At 40.4% G+C, this 19,727-nt stretch overlaps 1 protein-coding gene across 1 annotated transcript; it reads left to right on the top strand.

Moving 5' to 3' along the window:
- Positions 1-2,594: 2,594 nt before the first annotated feature.
- Positions 2,595-10,705, top strand: FGF20 (fibroblast growth factor 20). Its single transcript, XM_037128937.2, has 3 exons — positions 2,595-2,880; positions 8,182-8,285; positions 10,031-10,705. Exons 1-3 carry the CDS (start codon positions 2,595-2,597, stop codon positions 10,274-10,276), a joined length of 636 nt encoding a protein of 211 aa, XP_036984832.1. The 3' UTR covers positions 10,277-10,705.
- The last annotated feature ends 9,022 nt before the right edge of the window (positions 10,706-19,727 follow it).

The following is a 19,727-nucleotide window of genomic DNA, read 5'->3' as shown; positions in this document are numbered from 1 at the left end:
TGCATTTGAAAATGCCAAAACTGTATAAAGAGAAGATAGTTTCATTATGAAAGTATTTGGGCTGGGGTGACCACGTGTGAAATGTCCCCATATTTCTTGTATATATAAATAATATAAGAGACTTAAAGAGTCTTAGAGCTATAAATCACACAGCAAGACTTAAAGTGTAAGGGAATATTTCATAGAATTAAAATATTTAACTTTGTACCAAACTAGTACCTCAAGGAACAGATGACGATGCTATATATCTATTGTGGAATAATTAATAGCATTAAATGATGTACAGAACTTAGACCTTGAAACAAACCTCATTAAAAGGTACTTGATCTTTGTTTTAAACCTTTAAGTATCTCTTCTTTAAAAGTGATCAATGCATGTACTGGCTATTTTAGTTATCCCTCTATGAGATTCACACAACTTTGATCTAACTTTCTTTGATTTAACACTGCAATTAAGAAGATTTGGTTCAAAGTAAAAGCTCATTGGTTGATGTTTTACACTGATGTGATAATGTTTACACAGATGTGCTTTGAAATCTTGATTATGGTGGATTTGGGGGTCTTACCACAAGACAGACTGCATTTATTTGAAAGGTGAAATGATGTGACGTTTACCTGGTACAACCTTTAAAACAGACTTAGCAGCGTACATTTCTAAGGTGATGTATCTGTTTATTGTTTTTAGCCAGTGTTTTTGTTTTATTTCATATCTATCAACAGTAATTCCCTCATTTCAAGGACGCTTTTATAACCTGGCTGCACAAGGGTCAGTACTTAGGGCCCTCGTGATGAAAAGGTGTAACTTTACCTACTTTAAAGCACCTGCCAATTAATTAGCAAAAACAAAACAAAACAAAACACTTAGAGCAAATAAAATAAAGCAGTCACATCGATTTGTGCTCCCAGGTTCAGGCCTTTGCTGAACAGACAATGAAACAAGACTGAAAAAGTAATCTTTAGTGATTCCCTAAAAGTTTTTGCTCAGGGAGAGCACAAATCTGCCAAGTGATTGATTCTCAATTCTTCCAGTACTGAAAAAAGTTTTACTGGAAACATCTTACATTTCACTAGTGGTCCAAAACCCAAGCGTGTAAGTTCAGATGGACATGCATCCAACTCCCTCACTTCAATGACTTCATTTTACAAATACGTACAGGACACTCCCACAATATTTTTTACCAGTAGCTTTTCATTGTCTCAAAACACATCAAGAATCAACACCATTTTCCATGAGTTATTTTTATAATGGAAAGTGAACCCCAAAAATCTAATCTTAAAGAAAATGCAACCAAGAAGGAAAGTGCTCTTAGGTTGGACCAGGGTCCCCAGAGGCCACTCATCATTTATGACAATCTTACAGACATTCATGTTCCATTTGGGTGAGTGCGAGAATGAAAACTATCTCTTTCCAGCCTATTTGGATTTACTACTAATCCCTAATTCAGGATTACATTATATTATATTATTATATTGATTAAAAGTTCATGACCTTAGCACACAATTCGAAACTTTTATATGCATTAGATAGAAGACAATGTTGGTTATATCATGTGCTGAGTAATGATAAACATTAAAGAGAACCTGGGAAGGGGAGTATGTGTTTTTCTAACCTAACCCTGATTATGTAAAGAAAATCCCCCATCTAAATGATAAAAGGAAAGAGTAATGCTTCTACATTTTATTAGTGTTTTAAAATTAGCGAGTTAAACTGTCAAAAGCTTTGATTTTCCTTTCATGTGTGTCTGGGCAGGTCTAAGCCTCAGGTAACGCCCTTTTTTCCTTTTCCTTCTCTTACCTTTCTTTGCACCTGTCCACTGCAGGCTCCCAGCAGCTCCCAAGGAGTCCAATTCTCCTCCTCTTCTCTCCCTTTCCTTTCCTACCCACCCCCCTTCCAGTCCCCCCTCCCTCCCCACTTCCCCTTCTATATACCTGCCAAGCTGGGCTCCTTTTAGCAGCCATCTATCACGGCAAAGGAGCTCACATCAAAGGCGGTTGCACAGCAGCAGCCGAGCAGCATCAAGGTTGTTCCAAAGACAACCGCAAAGAGGGGCCTTGACTGCGCCTTTCCGAAGTTGCTGGCCAGCTTTGGCCAAGTGTGGGAATGATTTTTGCGACTGCACGGACAGAGCACCGTCAAGGGCCCCTTTTGGTCACTTCCGAAGAGCAAAAACGTGTTGAGAGGAGGCCGGTTTAAGATTTCAAACAGAACCTCCCCAGCGCGCATGAAAGGACTTGATTAGCATATGTCAAGAGGACCTGCTTATATACTCGGTGTGTATGTACACAGGACTGATCTGATCAGTTTGCGGAGTGGGAGCCCCAGCCCCCTGTCCCAGTATCGGCAGCCGCAGCTATAGATGTTTCTGCAAAGCCAGCGGCCAGCTCCCACCTACCCAAGGAGAGAAGATCGCTCCAAGACAGTGAGAGCTCTCTCAGTGCAAAGTCCGTTCAGCGACCTCACGGGAGTCACCGGGCCTTAACTTTTTGCACTTGTTTCGCTGTAATTTTTCTTCATTCACATCCCCGTCCCCATTACACTTTTTACTGGGGGGTCTTTTGTTTTCCGGATACTCCGCCTCTCCCTCTGGCCCCACCATGGCTCCCTTAACCGAAGTCGGGGGCTTCCTGGGCGGCCTGGAGGGCTTGGGCCAGCAGGTGGGCTCGCACTTCCTGCTGCCTCCCGCCGGGGAGCGGCCACCTCTGCTGGGCGAGCGCCGGGGCGCGGCGGAGCGGGGCGCCCGCGGCGGGCCCGGGGCGGCGGAGCTGGCGCACCTGCACGGCATCCTGCGTCGCCGGCAGCTCTACTGCCGCACCGGCTTCCACCTGCAGATCCTGCCCGACGGCACCGTGCAGGGCACCCGGCAGGACCACAGCCTCTTCGGTAGGTACCCGCGTCCCCACCCCGGCTCGTCTCCATCCCCTCCGCCTCCCTCCTCGCCTGCGCAGGGAGACGGGGCTGCGCAGATCCGAGCCCCCAGACCCTTCCATTGCCAGGTGCGCGCCGGGGCTGAAGGGAGCCAGCGCAGCGAACCCGAGGACTCGTCCTCTCCCCGAGTTTAGGTCTGTGGCTCCGGACGGACGCTGGGGGCCGGAGGAGAGAGGGTGGGGGCTCCGCACGCACTTGGCGTCCCAGCCCTTCCTGCAGCCTGAGGTCTGGCTCGCACTACTTACCTCTCAGGCAGGTTTTTGAATTTGTTTGTTTTGGTTTTGTTATTTTTAAAAAATCCCCATGTTATTTCCTCCTACTTCCTTTCAGGTTTTCCCCAGGACCGTCTACTGTTTTTTTGTTTGTTTGTTTGTTTGCTTTTTAAATCAACAAAAATTAGTACCAGGGAGCACCCAGCTTCTTCAAACACACCCCACAGTTACGCAGTTGATTACGCATTCAGGGCTACTGCTCAGAGGCTCGCTCTGGTGTGGGATGCGGGCGCCTACGTGTCCACCTAGAGAAGGGCAGTGATCCCCTAAGGAGGTCACAGAGGAACCTTCCGTGGGCACCGTCGCCACTGTCAGGCTCACCTGGCAGCAGTCCTGTACGCCCTTAAAGTCCTATTTGGGGTGCGGGGGGGGGGAACGGAGAGCGAGAGCGAGCACCTACCTGGCTACTGAGCATGCCCAGTCCTTCAGCCAAACTCCTCTAGAAAATTGTGAAACCCGAAAGCAAAGATTTTGGTGTTGACCGCACGTAAGAGGAAATGGGGAAGCGAAAGAAGATACGGGTGGGAAACCCAGGGACAGGTTTCAAAATACCTTCAGCAGTGCCTGGGAACAGAAGGGGTTAAAGGAAAGAAACAAGCGAATGATTGTTCAGGCACTGGACTGGGAAACCGTAAGGTCTCTGACTGCTAACTAGCTGTGTGATTAGCAAATGCCCTCACCAGTCTGAGCCTTAGTTTTCTTGGCTGCACAAGGATGGGTTTACATAGGTGGTCGCTGTAAGCCGCTTTCCGGTTCTGACATCCCAGTTCTTCCCTCCACTACAGAAGTTTTCATCATATTAGAGCTAGCACTCTGAAAGGATTTTTGATCATCAAACTCGGGGCATCATTGGAGAGATTCACTGGTGCTTTTTTTTTTTTTTTTTTTTTAAATAAAGATACCATTTACTTGTCAGCGGCAACGTGAAAGGGCTCAACGTGGTGTTGGGTTTCCTTTCCCTTCCTCAGCACTGTGGGATTCTTTGAGACTCTCATCTCTAAATGGCCTTCTCTTATCTAGTCCTCATCTCCTTGTTTTACCCTCATCCCTCTCTGGCTTCTAGTACTCATTAAAACTTTGAAGAAGTGTAAATCTTGGGTTGAGTGGCGTTTGTCACTCTAGATGCAGGAATGAGCATGTGGTGGTCATTTGGTAGCACTCAAAGGCTTAGAAAATTAACTTCGTAAAACCCATATGTTTGCAGCTTCCACTGATCTCTTCCCAATTCCCACTGAATGGGACTCAAGAGTGTCATGACCTGGTGGCCAACCTTGGGTCACTCTAGGAAAGTGGTTTCTAAATTAAAGAGGCTGAGATTCTGGCTCTAAAGAACTTTGCTGACACCAGGTGGCTCAGTTGTCTCGCCTGAAAGAATTACTGCCCTTCATTTGTGACAGAAAAATCCTCCAGCTACCAGAAGATTTAGAAATGGACACAAATGTGTGAAGGCCTATTAGTAAAGCAGGTGGGAGTTAAGCTTAGGAAATACTCAGGCTTCCCCCTGTGAAAATGTAGCCTGGGAAATTCTGCTCTTAACACACTTGGAATTCAACTGCAATCTCCCCAAGGAAGGCGGCTTCTTCCACTTTGTGTCTCTTTATAAGACTGACCCTATGAGAAGGGATCAGTAAATATTTGTAGACTTGTTAACACCAATTAAACTGGTATTTCAATCCATTCCTTAAGAAATGCAGATTGCATATCAGAATTACTATCTTCCGAGAACTTTTTTTTTGCTAAACTTTTGTAGAATTACTTAGTAATTGCCAAAATATGACTGAGAATGATTTTGTGCTGGTTTGTCCCTCTGTCGTGGGTGGCTGCATAGCAAAACAAAATATTTAGTGCCACAAAAAGACAAGATAACGCAGGTTAGTCTGATAGCCTAAAGGAGTGCACAGACTCTGCCATGCATTACAGCGCATTCTAGTGGCCGGTGATAGTTCAGGCATCCTCATCTACTACAAAGAACTGTAGGTAAGAAGAAAGTCTGTGTTTAATGTGGACAATATTATATGCTTCTTTCTCTATTTGCCTTCTTTCCTAGTGTTTCAATTACTAATTATGAAATTATTTGTTTTTTATGTTCATTTCTGTGCTAAAGTAAATTAACATGTTAGATAATTTATGCTGATTTGGCCATAATTAAATAAAACGTTCAGAATCCTGGATTTAAAATTTTCAAAACCACATCAATAGACAGAAAGGTCCCAGTGAGGTTAAAATAATTTCCTATCAGAGTTAGCTCTGTATTTGTAATAGAGTTTCTCTGCACAGTAGTACAGTAGGAAGACTTTACCTAATGCATAAACATGGAGTCATTACTTAAAAAAAAAAAAGCTTAGCCTGAGATCAAACATAGTTCTTTAAAGGCTTTTCCTTTATTCTCCCCTCTTCTCCATAGATTTGTCTGATGTGGTTGCATTGTGGGTTGACTCACCTGTTTATTATGATTTTCAAAAAGGCTGGCTTTGAAAATGATACCAGAAAGACAAAGTACCTCCAAGTCTTTTTATGGGACACTGGGCATTAGAAAATCTATCTAAAATCTGTGATTACCTCTTAAGGAAAGTTTTTCATGTCTACTCTTTGTGAAGGAATTAGCTTAGTTGCCACCTCATATTATAAATAAGAAAGACTTGTCAAATCTCATTTAAGAATCAAATGATTACAAATTACTCTGTGGTATACTATTTCCTTGAGGAGAAAAAGGATCAGAATTAAAAAGTGTGGCTAAAATCCTTAAGGAGAACATAAAAACACATAACCCTTTTCCCATCAACCCTATAAGCCATTGCAGAATTATGCATGAAGTTTTAGATTTTATTTAATAAAGTTGAAATAGTGAATATAATTATTCTAAGAATATATGTAATTTTTTGTCTTTCTACAACTACATATTTTTAAAAGCATTATCTTAAGATGAGAATTAAAGTATAGGTGATTTTAGTTGTGCAAGAAAAAGAAATACTTTATAAGATCTGTTATATTTAATTGGTCTATATGCAAATGAACCATATTTTCTTGTATTTGAAAACTGGCTCTATTATATATCTTAATCAGTTAATCAGTTCCTGTTCTTTGAAAGAGAGTAGCATCTTAATGTAAATCAGATCCTTAAAGAGAATTAAGTTACACGTGAGCCATAGTATCCTTTTCAACTTGAATTTAACAGTCAATACAACTTCAAGTAATTATACATTTGTAGGTATATCCTGAATGAAACTCCATTAATACATCTACTTCTACCAATCATGATGTGCCTGATATTTTTATTTCTAATATGAATCACTCACTGATGAGCCTGGCAGTAAATTTAATTGCTGCTTACTTTCTACCTCTATTTTTGCCATTATAATGGCCATCCTAAAAAGTCCCTGTCTTCCTGCTATATCTTATCTTCTCTCTGCCTTAGGCTCTCAATTAGGGACATTGACTCTTTCAAGCCCCTTATAGACTGTTTAGTAGTGTATTGTTGCTCTCAGATCCTTGATAGCTCTAGTGTTTTACATGATCTTCTAATAGTTTGAAAGAGCTCATTTGAGCTCTTAAGCATTGACATTTAGAGATTAAGGATCTACATTTCTGCCAAAGCATTAATTAGGCTGTGGATAGAACAGAGCCCTCCATATTAGCAAATAGCTAGATTTTGTACTTTCCCTTGGACTTGGGAACATCACGTGTCCAAATAGAAACTTGCACAATAAATTAAGAAATGACTTAAAAGCAAGAGTCAGGTTAAATCGTGCACATTTATACTGTTTGTAGAGCTTAAGAGGGGGTGAAGGGGTGAAGGAAGAAAGCTATTGAGGAAGGAAGTTCCAAGTACAGAAGTATGTCTATATACTTTTCCAGCAAAGTCTAAGGGGAAGAACAAGACAAAAACATTAGTCCAAAGGTTAGAAAAAGAGTGTTGCAGAGGTAAACATTAAGGTTTTCCTTTTTATTTTTTCATATGGTATTTTAGTGTGTTAAGTGGAGAGTTTTGGACACTAGTTTACCTTCTGGTGAATGAAAATAATCCTAGGAAGTTATTGATTGAAAAATTGATTTTCATGCTAAATTCTTGGCATTTGGCTGCCACATTTAATGAATTACAAAGTTCTTTCGTGTCTTGGAATTATAAAATTTACTTTAAAAAATCATGTGACAGAAAACAGCATATTATATAACCTATAAAGTTTTGAAACTACTGTCTTGTCTTCAGGAAGCAGTGTCCTGAAGCAGAAACTTTGGATCAGGGCTTGGAAGTGGGAGCTTAGCTATGGGTTCTATGAGGTCATGACCTCAGGCAACTCAGCAAGCCTTCTGAGCCTCAGTTCCTTCATATGTTCCTTTATATGTAAATAGCAATAATAATATCTCCATACCAATGTTAGGGGACTGTTTTTGAGGACCAGATGCAAAATGTAAATAGAATACTCTTATAAACTATAAAATACTAATGTGCCCATATAAGATATATTGCTTGCAGCTAGAGAGAGACAGACTTGATTCATTGTGAGCAAAAACACTACACAAAAAAATAATTAACAAAACATGGTTATAATTAACTAGTGAAATCACACAGTCAACTAGGAACACCTCTATGATATACTAATTTATGATAATAATAGCTTCCATTTGTGGAATGCCTAAATGCATATGTTAGTCCTTACCTCACTACTATAGGGAGAGACATTTCACCCAATTTGCATATGAGGAAACTGAAGTTCAATTTACTTGCATTGTCCAAATTCAAACCCAGGTCAGTCTGTGGTTTAAGGTTTTATACCCTTATCATTATACCGTGAAGAGCATTTTTTCTTTCTAGTTGTTTTCCTATCTTTAAAGTAGGAGAATCTTCATAATAAGACAATTGTACAGCACTTTTTAGTTTACAAAGGACTTTCACGCACATCGTTATGTGTAGCAATATTGGCATACTGCTGTTTGGAAGATTTTCATTTATAAATACAAATCATGATTTCGTTTATAAATTTAGGTATCCTGGAATTCATCAGTGTGGCAGTGGGACTGGTCAGTATTCGAGGTGTGGACAGTGGCCTGTACCTGGGAATGAATGACAAAGGAGAGCTATATGGATCAGTACGTATTTTTAAAAAATTATATAATTCATAAAACAATGACTATCCATTTTGTATCTACTAATAATGCATTTCTGAAGAAATATACAAAATGTGCTTATATACAAATGAAACATTTATATCGTGGTATGTGTCTATGTGTCTGGGAAATAGTACATTATCTCAGTTTTATTTTCTAAATCCCAAGACCATCCCGCCTGAAGCTCACTACTTTCCCCTGGCTGTTATCTTGGATTTTTCTACTTCATATTTTATCACTTCCACTAAAGACAGAGAAAATGAGAGCATTTTCCTTTTGCTATGTTAGATTCTCTTCACCTTTACATTCATTTAATGCAAAATTTCTCTACTCATTATCTTCAATAGCTGAGTACATGTCACTTACTTGCTGATCTTTGCACACAGGAAGTAAATGAATGAAATCTTAGATTACCATAAGATGCATCAGATAATGGTAACCACACTAGTTTGACCACAGATGCAGTCTCAATAATTATAAGAGCCATGAGCTCATTCAGAGTTGTGTTGTGCATTTGTGGGCCTATTATACATGTTTTTAAATATGGGGCTTAAAGTAAACTTTTCAGGTTAATATCTCACCAATATGAGAAGTATTTTTTAGAACAACCAAAGAATTAGAGAAATAGGATAATGTAAAACTCAGTCTGCAGCAAAATACAGATTTTTCTCTTTCACTGGTAATATTTTTTATTTGTTCACAATTGCTGATAAAATTTTAAGAAAATTGGTCAAGTGTAATTGTGTGCCATTCTCCCACCCATTTGCTCACATGAAATCACTTCATAAAGTCAAAGTCTCTAACAATTTACCAAGACAATTTACTTTTTGAGATTTAGCTGATGGCACTGGCTGGTACCTTGTTTTCTTTAAAATCTCAACTGAGACCACAATATACAGTTAGAATCTCAATATACGCTGAGAAAAATTGGTTATAGTATCTCAGTAAGTGGTATTTCATTTAGTATCGGTCCTTTATAAGGATAAGCCTTGCCCCTTCCAGACTTTCTGTCAGCTCAGAAGAAAAAGAAGTACTACATTGTGTGATCATCCTAAGTGTAGAATTATAATTGATGGAGAAAAACATGCACATAATTTTCCTACTTCATGTATGTGTTGGATTAAAAAAATTAACTATGGTCCATCCCTTAGAATAATATACAGTCTGTTTTGGAGAGACAAAAAAATCACTGGGCTTTTATGCCACATTTACCAAATAATAACTTCCAGATCAAAGTGAATCATGGGAAATGTATCATCAAGCAATTAATAAATTTATAAAGTGAAAATACATGGTTTGAAGTGATGGTTTACATTAGGTATTGCATGTTAGCAAGATCTTGAAATGTTTCAGGATGTAGTAGAGACTTTCTGCACAGAACTTGGGCATCTAATGATGGAACGAGAGAAACTAAAGGCCTGTCCCGTGGTGGTGCTAGTAGAAGAGAAATAAAATGGAGCCTGGGAAAGTTCAGAATATTGTTTAACTATTTGAAAATAAAATTGAGAATTGACATTAAATAAAGTTCTTTGAACTGAACTGCTGGGAGAAAAAACTTCCAGATACAAAGAACTGAAAGCAAAATAAAGCAAAAACAATTTAATCTTTCTCCTTTCTTGCCAAGGATATAAGTATAAGCAAAGAAATCAAAAGACGAAGTTAAGATTTTTCTTAAAAAATTCTCTCAAAGGTTTTTTTATAAAATGGTAGTTATTTCTCTCTTTTAGGAGAAACTGACTTCTGAATGCATCTTCAGGGAGCAATTTGAAGAGAACTGGTATAACACCTATTCATCCAACATATATAAACATGGAGACACCGGCCGAAGATATTTTGTGGCACTTAACAAAGATGGAACTCCAAGGGATGGTGCCCGGTCTAAAAGACATCAGAAATTTACTCATTTCCTGCCCAGACCAGTGGATCCAGAAAGAGTGCCTGCCTTGTACAAGGACATCCTGATATACACTTGAAGTGCAACAGTTTCTTTACTGAAGAACAAAACCACAACTATTCTTTCTTAGGACAGTTCCCACAGTAAAATAACAACCCAGGAAGACATTCAGAATGGTACACGGCCTATTTTCCACTGGGAGACTGAATTTGGAAGGAATATTGAAATCGAACAAACAAAAATATTTTGCCTTGACATAGATCAGGATCTCTCTTTATCCGTGGATTAGGTTCCCCCAGGGGCCCTGGCTCGGTCCTCACTAGTAGATGGAAGTGGAAAACTTGTTACCCAGTGGATGACGGGAATCCCCCCCCCCTAGTTTGCTGCTCTGGTGCTTTACCTCCCTGGAATATGTTTACTTTAAAAGTCACATTAAAAACAGATGCTTCATGTTGAAGACATGGACCGACACAGCTGGCCAGGATTACTGCTCATCTGTGTTAAGGACCTTGAAGGATTTTGCAGGTTATGGCATTCTAGGTAAAAAAAAAAAAAAAAAAAACCTGGGTGAAACGTGGACCATGAAACATGCCACATCAAGACAGGACATTTTTTTTTAAAGGATGGACCTATTTATACATTCTCCATTTGCAAATATTTATTATATATTTATTTATTAAAGAGTTTATTTTTTACTGCTATATGAAGATGTTACAAAGAGAAAAAAACAACAAAAATCCCTTTATAGTGCCATTATTTTGTCGTGGTGTCTTTCTCTGTAAAGAAGGCATCTTTATTACAATAATTAAAGATAGAGTAAGATCTTGAGTTTCTTTTAAAAATAACGTATAGCATAGATTATATTTTTTTGCAGTCAATTGCCTTTCAATGTAACGTTGGTTCCTTTGACCTAGAAAAATGCTCTATCAATTTGTATTGAATTCAACACACATTCAAAAGGGAATTAAACATTTTTTATATTATGTTTCAGCTTCATTCCTTTTCAGGTCAAAGTTATTCTACTTGTATAATATAATTTTTTTAATGACAAAATTTTACCTTTCCTAGAGAAAACCTCTAGTATTTAGAGAACTTCTAATGTTGAAAATTACCCAACGTTATGGGCAACTCACACATTTTATTTTGATTTGGTGTGAAAAGACCATTTCTTTTACCCATTATGATCACAGAAAGAATGAGTCTTAGTGCTACCACCAGGAACAATGGTAACACTGGGACCATTGTTCCTGGTGATGGCCAGTAACAATAAGTAGATGGAGCCTCACCAGTAACAATGGTAAGGCTCCATCTACTTATCCGAGTCTGGTATCTTTTCTGTTCTCTCTCCTAGTTAGTCATTTATCCAGGAAACACAGATTAAAGCCTGCTATCCAGAAGATACTTTTTGGCACAATTTGTTGGTCAGGAGAGAGGTGGGCCCTGCAACATGGAGCTTAATGTCTAGTAGGGAAGCAGATGGTAGACAAACTGACCCTGTAATTGCAAATTGTGACATACTCTGTGAGGAAAACGAGGTGCAGACACAGAAAAAAGAGAACACCTTTTGATGGGATGAGTCAGAGAAGGTTTCTCTAGAGAGGTGACATTTTTGATGGGCCCTAAAGAATAACGACGAGCCAGCCAGGCGAAGAGGACAATGAGAGCCTTACAAGAAGTGGACACGGTGAGTCTGGAGGCCTGATGGCAACGAAGGGCTTTGTGGCTGGAACTTGGTGGTCAGTTGACAGAGGAGTTTAGGAAGCTATGCAGATACAAACCCCGTAGGTCCCCTGTCTGAGGTTTATTGGCTTCTGCCACACGGTTGTCAAAGTCACCACTACCCTGAGATGAGCAATCATTGCGGAGCCATGGTAATGATAACAGTAGTAGCTGCCACCAGTTCCCAACCTGGGACAACACAGATTGCTGGGCCCCAGCAGAGCTTCTGATGTGCATGTCTAGGGTGGGACCTAAAATTTTGCTTTTTTATTAAATGTATTGGATGACATTGGTTAATAAAATTATATGGGTTTTGGGAGTACAGGTCTGTAAGAGTGTGTTCAACATCCCAAGTCAAGTTTCCTTCTGTCCCCCTTTATCTCCTCTTTACCCTCTCCTACCTCCCCACACCCCAGATTTTGCATTTTTAACATGTTCCCAGGGAATAATGATACAGCTGGCCTGGGGACCACACTTTGAGGACCACTAGTCTAGAGTGGTGTTTCCCAAACTTTGAAGTACCCACAAAATCACCTGAGGGATCTCATTAAAGGATGCATCTGTTAAACATAGGTGAGGGGGCACTGTGGTGAGGGAGATGAGATTTCACATTTGTAAACCATGTTCAAGATGATGCTTGATGCTGCCAGGCCATGGACCACACTTTGAATAGCAAGACTGGCTGTTGTCTGAATGCTCTGAGGTTACTCCTATTTGTTCACCCTTTAATTGCTTAAGTAAATTAATGGTGACATGTGGGGCAAGCACAGGAGTTTAACATGCAACTTTGGTAAAGCTATGTGGGAATATGCATGTGTTGTATGTGTTCGCCTGAGTGTGTTCAGGGTAAGAGAGAGAAAAATGTATCAACTCAAAACCTTTGGTTTTATGAATGTAAGAAACAGTAAAGATAGTTTACTAATTTTCCGACTAAAGTAATTCCTACTTTTATTATTAGTGCTCGAGAATTTATCCCAATGATAGGACAATAAGGACGCAATTCTGTCCAAATGAAGGCAAAATAGATTGGTGACCAAAGTTAATAGAGATCTAAAAGAAAGTGTTTGCTACATCAGTGGCCATGGATTGCTAAAAGGTTGATTTAATGTTCATCTCTATTTTAGACTAGTCGAACCAGGGAGTTAAGGGAGTAAATGGTACATGGGGTTATTCCCAGTTTCTTCAATGTCCTTGCTATGTAACTGGGTAGACTCCTGCTGCACCCTGATACTATTTCATATTTGGTGTTGTGATAGGCGGTTGTACTAGAGGCTCCCTTCTGTCATGCCCAATTGTTTGGGTCCTACTCTTTAACCTTCTGAAGGCTCTTTCCATCCTTAGAATTGCAATGAATCACTTGCAGTTACACAGTCAGGGAAAGGAGATACCACTTCAGGAAACCTTCTTTGGTCCTCTGCACCCGGCACTTATCAAAACCCAGTAACATCAGCTACTTTTTCTCCATATCCTTCAGTAATCAAACTAATTTCCCTACTTATAGTCTAATTTCCCAGAATTAATGTTATTTTTGATCCCTAAGATTCTTGAATATTATCCTTTGTTCCAAATGGGTCTTTCCAGGCAGATCTAACGTTTTATGGACCTGCCTGTGTGTTGAGGACTTTAGGGCAATTTGTCCTTCCCTTTGAAAGACTGGGCCTGAGCTTGAGACTTTAGGGCCTGGTTTCTTAAATTAAGGGAGATCAGAAGAAATCAAAGGAAATACTTTGGAAGTTGTTCTTTGTTTTTCATGTGCAGGGTGTTTATCCTTAAGATTTACAAAGTCCTTGTCTCAGTGTTCCCTCTGTTGGCTCAGCTCCCAGTGATTCTGAAGTGGCTTGTTGCTCTTGGTGTGGAGGGCGTGCCAAGGTTGTTGCTATGGCTGCGGTGCCAGCAAGTTTAGCTGATTCTTGTGTCCTATTGATCTCCTCCAAATCTCAGCACCTTGCCAGCATTCCTCCTGTGGACAGAAGCACATCATCGCAAATCTAAGGATCCTTTGTCTTAGCTCACAGAGAAGTTGCCACACAGACAGCAGGCCCCGTCCAAATCCAAATCCTCCCATTAGCCAGTTCTCCCACAACTTCCCAAGAAATTCATCCTTCCATGAAAAGCTCTTGGGAGGTAGAAACAGAACCCTTGGGAAGAGACCTAAGATGCCCATTAGTTTGCATTTCAATGTAATGGTAATCATCTGTGCCTTTGGGCTCACCTATCCTGTTATTCAGGATGGGTAGCTATTACAAGTTCTTTGCCTCTAACCTGCTGGACACCCTGCTTCTCATTTTCTGTGGCCCAGGTTGTCCCGCCACTCCTTGCAAATCAGCTCACCTTGGTTCCCATGCCTTCCTCATTAGGAACAAAGCATGAATTTCAAGGAGGTTCCCAAATTTCCCCCTTCATGTATTGTATTCACTGCCTCTCATCTTATTGTGTTAAAATGTACACGAAATTTAGCATTTTAAAACATGAACAAGTGCAGTTCTACAACATTAAGTACACTGACATTGCTGCAAAGGCAGCACCATCATTTCCCTCCAGAACTTTTTCATCTTCCCCAGCTGAAACTCTGACCCATTAAACACTAGCTCCTCATTCCCCTCTCTGCCCCAGCTCCTGGCAGCGACCATTCTACTTTCTCTTTCTATGAATTTGACTACTCTGAGAACCTTATGTAAGGGGAGCTTAGAGGATAGATGTTTACTGGGCAGTGCCCTTGGGATGAGCACCTGTGGAAGAAAAGGCAAGGATATAAGGTTGGGCAGGGCAAGTTGAGCTCTGAAGCATCTGTGATGTTGGACTTGGCCATTTGGATTGAGCTCTGGAGCTAAAATGGTCCTAACTCATTGGGATGAGTTGGCTGAAACTTTTTGCTGATGCTTGGATCGGTTGTGGGATGTGCACCTCTACAAAGACTGTGCTTCTCAGCAGCTGAGTCAATTCCTCAAAGGGGTTGACAGGGCCTGGGCATTTGGAGCCATAAACCCTTCCTTGCAAAGGTGTGTAGACAGTGAATCCCCATCTCCATAACCATTCATCCATCATTGCTTCGATCCACATTTTCATGAACACGATATGACTGCTGTATCCCTTTGTCATGGGCCTACTCTCATGTCTACTGTGCTGTACTGAGATCCTGCACAGGTAGAACAAGCCCCTGGATAGTGATGCTGGCTGAGATGTTGTGGGCAGTAAAGGCAGTTCGTGCCCAGAAATTCTACCCTGTCTGATTCAATCACAGGACTTCTCAGGGTAGGAGGGCCTCAGGGTAGACAACCTGCTAATCATGTATATAGCCTCCTTGAGAAATGGTACCATACATGGGCGCAGCATTGTTCTCCCTTGATGGCAGTTGGACATTCAGGGGCAGTAGTAGCTAGATTCATTATGGAAAGTGCTGGGCTGACGCTTAACCTTTATCTCTGCTATCATCACTGCTTTTTAATGTCCATTGTTCCAGCATCTGAATGGCCAATGACGGCTGGCTGTCATCAACTGGTTGAGCCATTCTATCTACTTGGTTGTTTAGTACTTCTTCCATGGTGGGAGCTCTTGGATTGGTATTCACTTAATTCAAAGATCATCATGCTTTACACACATTCCCATTTATTCATATATATTCCCTTCTGCCAGGCATCTCTGTCCCTAAACTTAATCTTTCTTCTTCTAGGATTTTGATCAACTAACCAGACTATCTATAAATCCTTATATGTTCTAACCTCAGGCCACATCTTTTATCATGCAAAGTAGATGACCCGATGCACTGTCACAAATTCTGCCAAATGGGAAGATTTTCCCTGAGTCAGACTTCAGTGGTTTGTGCCTACATACTGTAGACATACATCTACATACTCGCCTGTAAACCAAAAGAGGGCAGCTTTCATGCTTCATCATCTAGTCCTCACATGCGCCTCTTCTGGACCATGGGAGTGAGCTGAGGAAGAGGTGTTGGTCCAGCATTGAGGGATGGAAGGAGTCTGGGCTCTCTGAACTGACGAGTAAGGCAGAATTCAGCTCAGATGGGAAGTTCTAGCCATATGGTCACTTGGTATCTCACAGTCAGACTTTCAACTTGTACCATGGCTCAGTACCATGATAAGGGTTGCCATTCAAAGGACATGTATTCTCTATTGAAAAATGTATGTCCTTGCTCCAGTATCCCAGGGGCCTATATTGTGATTGTTCCAGTGTGACTTCTCATACACCCACATAGTGTCTTTTCCCACCCCTGAACTCTGTAATATAAGAGGGTCTGTTGGCTCAAGTGGCAAGGTACAGTTTGAACCTGACCGCAGGCAGTCCTGGAATCTCTTGCTTGCTGAAAGGCATCTTTGCTTTGATTCAATTTTAACTCTCCTATATTTTTAAGCACCACTTCCAAGGACTGTGAACAAGGATCTGAGCAAAATGCCTTCACAGTGCAGTGGCTTTAGCTGCACTGTCAGGGGAGGTGCCTGAAAGAGATTCTAGGGAAAGCTTTTCTGCTCAGTGGTTCCTGAGGATGCTCTCTGTTGCCCTCAACACTTTAGAAATGGTTATAACTATAACGAACATCCTGGTAATGGTAAGGTGCTGGTGGTGCTAGTGATGGTGGTGGTAGTGGTGAAGGTTATGGTGGTGGTGGTGATGGTGATGGTAGTTAGTGGTGATGATGGTGGTGGTGGTTGATGGTGGTGGTGATGGTGAGGGTGGTAATGGTAATGGTAGTGGCTGGTGTTGGTGATGGTGGTGGTTTTGTTGGTGGTGGTGGGTGGTGGTGTTGGCGGTGGTGGTGATGGTGGCGTGTATATATGTTTAATAGCAGAGAAGAGTATAGAAAGAGAGAGTAAATGGGTGGCAGAAAATCCTCCAAATTAGCTGTTTATTCAAACTAAGAACTTACAATGACTTACTCTTTTGTATTTCTACTTCTCAGAGGGGCAAGAAGAACCCAGATCTTCAGTATACTGGTTCAATACACAACCCAGTAATAAATGTAAAATAGAAATATAGAAATGGCAAGACGTAGATACCATTACCTTACCTTATGAGAAGAGGAAAGTATGGACTATTTGTTTAGTCTAAGAGCAAAAAAATCAGAATTTTTATAGTTTGAAGTATCTTAGCTATCATCTTCAATCTCTCCATTTTACATGTAAGGGAAATCTTTTATCACACCGATTCTCTTCAATAAACCCATGAAACAGTTTGTTGTTTACAAGTTAGTAAAAGTACTCATATGCGTTTATAAGTTTCTTTTATGATTTTGGGCAGCACCAATGAAATTAGCATGTTTTGATCTTTGGGCAAGTTGTTCAGAAAGAACTTAAAAGAAGTATTTAGGAAAATCCAAGTGCTGAAACATTTCAGATATGCTTTGTGGTCTCAGTTTTGTGTGATTGTCAGCCAGGAAGTTTTCTGATTAAGATGGCTTGCCAGTTCCCTGACAAATACATTATTTATTACACTAATGGGGATTTCCTATTTGAAATGTTAAAGACCAAATGTCACTGATATTTTTCCCCTCAAAATAATCGACATAGAGCAATTGCAGCATTCTATTAAGTTGAAATCAAGGACAAGATAGAGTCCATAAAGACATACAGGTAATTTATTGGTATATACATATCAAAATAAAGTAGATTTCATTGGATTGGAGATTTCTCATTCATTATTGAGAATAAACTTTGAAGCTTGATGTTACTGAATTTATATTCCCTTTTCTTTCTTGGATCTAACATTTTGCAAAAATGAAATCACTTCTAGCAAGGACTGAATATTGTTGAGTTAAAATGGTATTTAGAATCCCATAGTAATGTGCACAAATTTTAGAGTTTAATTAGTTCCCCAGAGTTTTAAAGAAACTTTGCATACTTGTGTTTGTGTTTTGTATTTGTTTACAACAGTTCTGAGAATAGGAGATGGGTCCCAAGCATCCAGTAAAAATATATACAGGTAGGAAAATTAACAAATATTCTAAATCACACATCATATCCACTAGGAAGCAAAAGTATGAAATAAATTTTAACAATGACACCTTTGTTGTTTGTTTGTAAAATTAAAATAAATTTTAAAGTTATAAAATATGACATGTACTATGAATGAAGAGAATAAGGTGCTATAAGGAAGAACACAGGCCTTTAGTTGAGACAGTCCTAAAAAGTCTTTCTGAAAGATGAGTAGGAGTTAGACAAAGAATCTGTGCAGTTCATGTGTGGGAGGCAGGGTGTGTATGGATCACAGGCAGTATAGGCAGTCTGAGGGACAGCATGGAGAAGGTCTTGGAGCTGGGAAAGAGTGTTCAAGTCACCAAAAGGCCAGGATGGCCACAGTACAGTTAGGACAAGCAGAGCATGAAAGGAGATGGACCACATTCACATCCACAAGGCGGGGCCTTTGGACCATGCGGAGTTGTTTGAATCTTATTTAGGTATAATGGGAGGTCATGAAAAGGTTGTAGTTGAGTAGGAGAGGGACATCATTTCATCTACATCTCTAAAAGATAACATCGGTTACAATACTGACATTGCACTGGATTAGGGGTGAAAGTGCGGGAAGATAGACATTGTCAGGAGACAATGGTATTAGTCGGGTGAGAGTTCGAATACCTTGGACTGAGGTGTTGGCAGTGAGAATGGAGAGGAATGGATAAATTTAGGGTATTTTGAGGCTAGAATCAGAGTCTTAGTAATATATTAAGTTGTGGGGATAGGAGAAAAATATGTCAAGATGTGACCAGATATTTGGCCTGAGCAAATGAGCGGGTCAGTGGGGGATGATAGTATCGTTTACTAAAATGATGTGAGTATGGAGGAGAAACAATCTTGGGAGAAAAACAAAACTCAGTCCTGGAATTGTTAGGTTTGTGATGCCTGTGGGGTGATCAAGGGAATAGGTCAAGTAAGCAATTCAGCAGCTGGGTCTGGAAGTGTGGGCGAGAGATGCAACTTCAGGGTTCCTGGCATAGAGAGAGCAGAGAGAACAAAGTGAAAGCGTCCAGGCACATCAGGTCCAGTGGAAGAGAGAGGGCCACCTCCAGAGGAGGGAGGTGTTGTTCTCTCGGTGTACGCCAAGCATTGTGCAACGTTGGTCTGTGTACTATTGTAGCTAAGCCTGCAACAGCCTTGTGAGGCGTACTTACTCTTATTATTCAAACAAGTTAAGACAGAGAAATTAAGATTGTGTCCCAGGTCACAATAGAGTAAGTGGGAGGAACAACGACTTATTCAATCCGTTAGAATAGTTCATTCCCTAGAGAACCGAACACACTTGCTACTGCATCTGTGGAAGGGATATTTCACCCTGCACTCGTCTACACTCGCCTCTTTTCTCCTTTGCTCAGACCTGCCTTTTTGATTCTATTGGCATTCAGCCAACTATCACATGTGGAGATTAAATATGTTGATTTTACCAGGCCAACCCTACTCAAATGATAAGCGTTCCCTGACAATGTTGGGGGAAGGGATTGGGTTATTTGAAGGCTGACCATAATAAGTAGCATTAATTAAAAGGTTTTTAAAAAGCATTTTATTTATTTACTTTTTTTTTAGAGAAGGGGGAAGGGAAGGAGAAAGAGTGGGAGAGAAACATCAATGTGTGGTTGCCTCTCACGTGTCCCCTACTGGGGACCTGGCCTGCAACCCAGGCATGTGCTTGGACTGGGAATCGAACCGGCAACCTTTTGCTTTACAGGCCCATGCTCAATCCACTGAGCTATACTAGCCAGGTCTAAAAGGTTTTTCTTTTTACCATACAACTTTGCATTAAGACTAAAGGAATGGAATCTGTTGTATATTTAGAACATAGAATCATAGAATATTATATAAAATTAC

The sequence above is a fragment of the Artibeus jamaicensis genome, unplaced genomic scaffold, assembly GCF_021234435.1.
Source record: "Artibeus jamaicensis isolate MK-2021 breed Jamaican fruit bat unplaced genomic scaffold, CSHL_Jam_final scaffold_833, whole genome shotgun sequence".
In the NCBI taxonomy this organism is placed as follows: domain Eukaryota; kingdom Metazoa; phylum Chordata; class Mammalia; order Chiroptera; family Phyllostomidae; genus Artibeus; species Artibeus jamaicensis.
Note: the sequence above shows the minus strand (reverse complement) of the source record. Positions and strands in the feature narration are given on the sequence as shown.

Coding starts and splice junctions, on each gene's coding strand:
- FGF20 (XM_037128937.2), top strand. CDS start 2,595: ATGGCTCCCTTAACCGAAGTCGGGGGCTTCCTGGGCGGCCTGGAGGGC. Junction 2,881..8,181: donor GCAGGACCACAGCCTCTTCG/GTAGGTACCCGC, acceptor TTATAAATTTAG/GTATCCTGGAATTCATCAGT. Junction 8,286..10,030: donor AAGGAGAGCTATATGGATCA/GTACGTATTTTT, acceptor TCTCTCTTTTAG/GAGAAACTGACTTCTGAATG.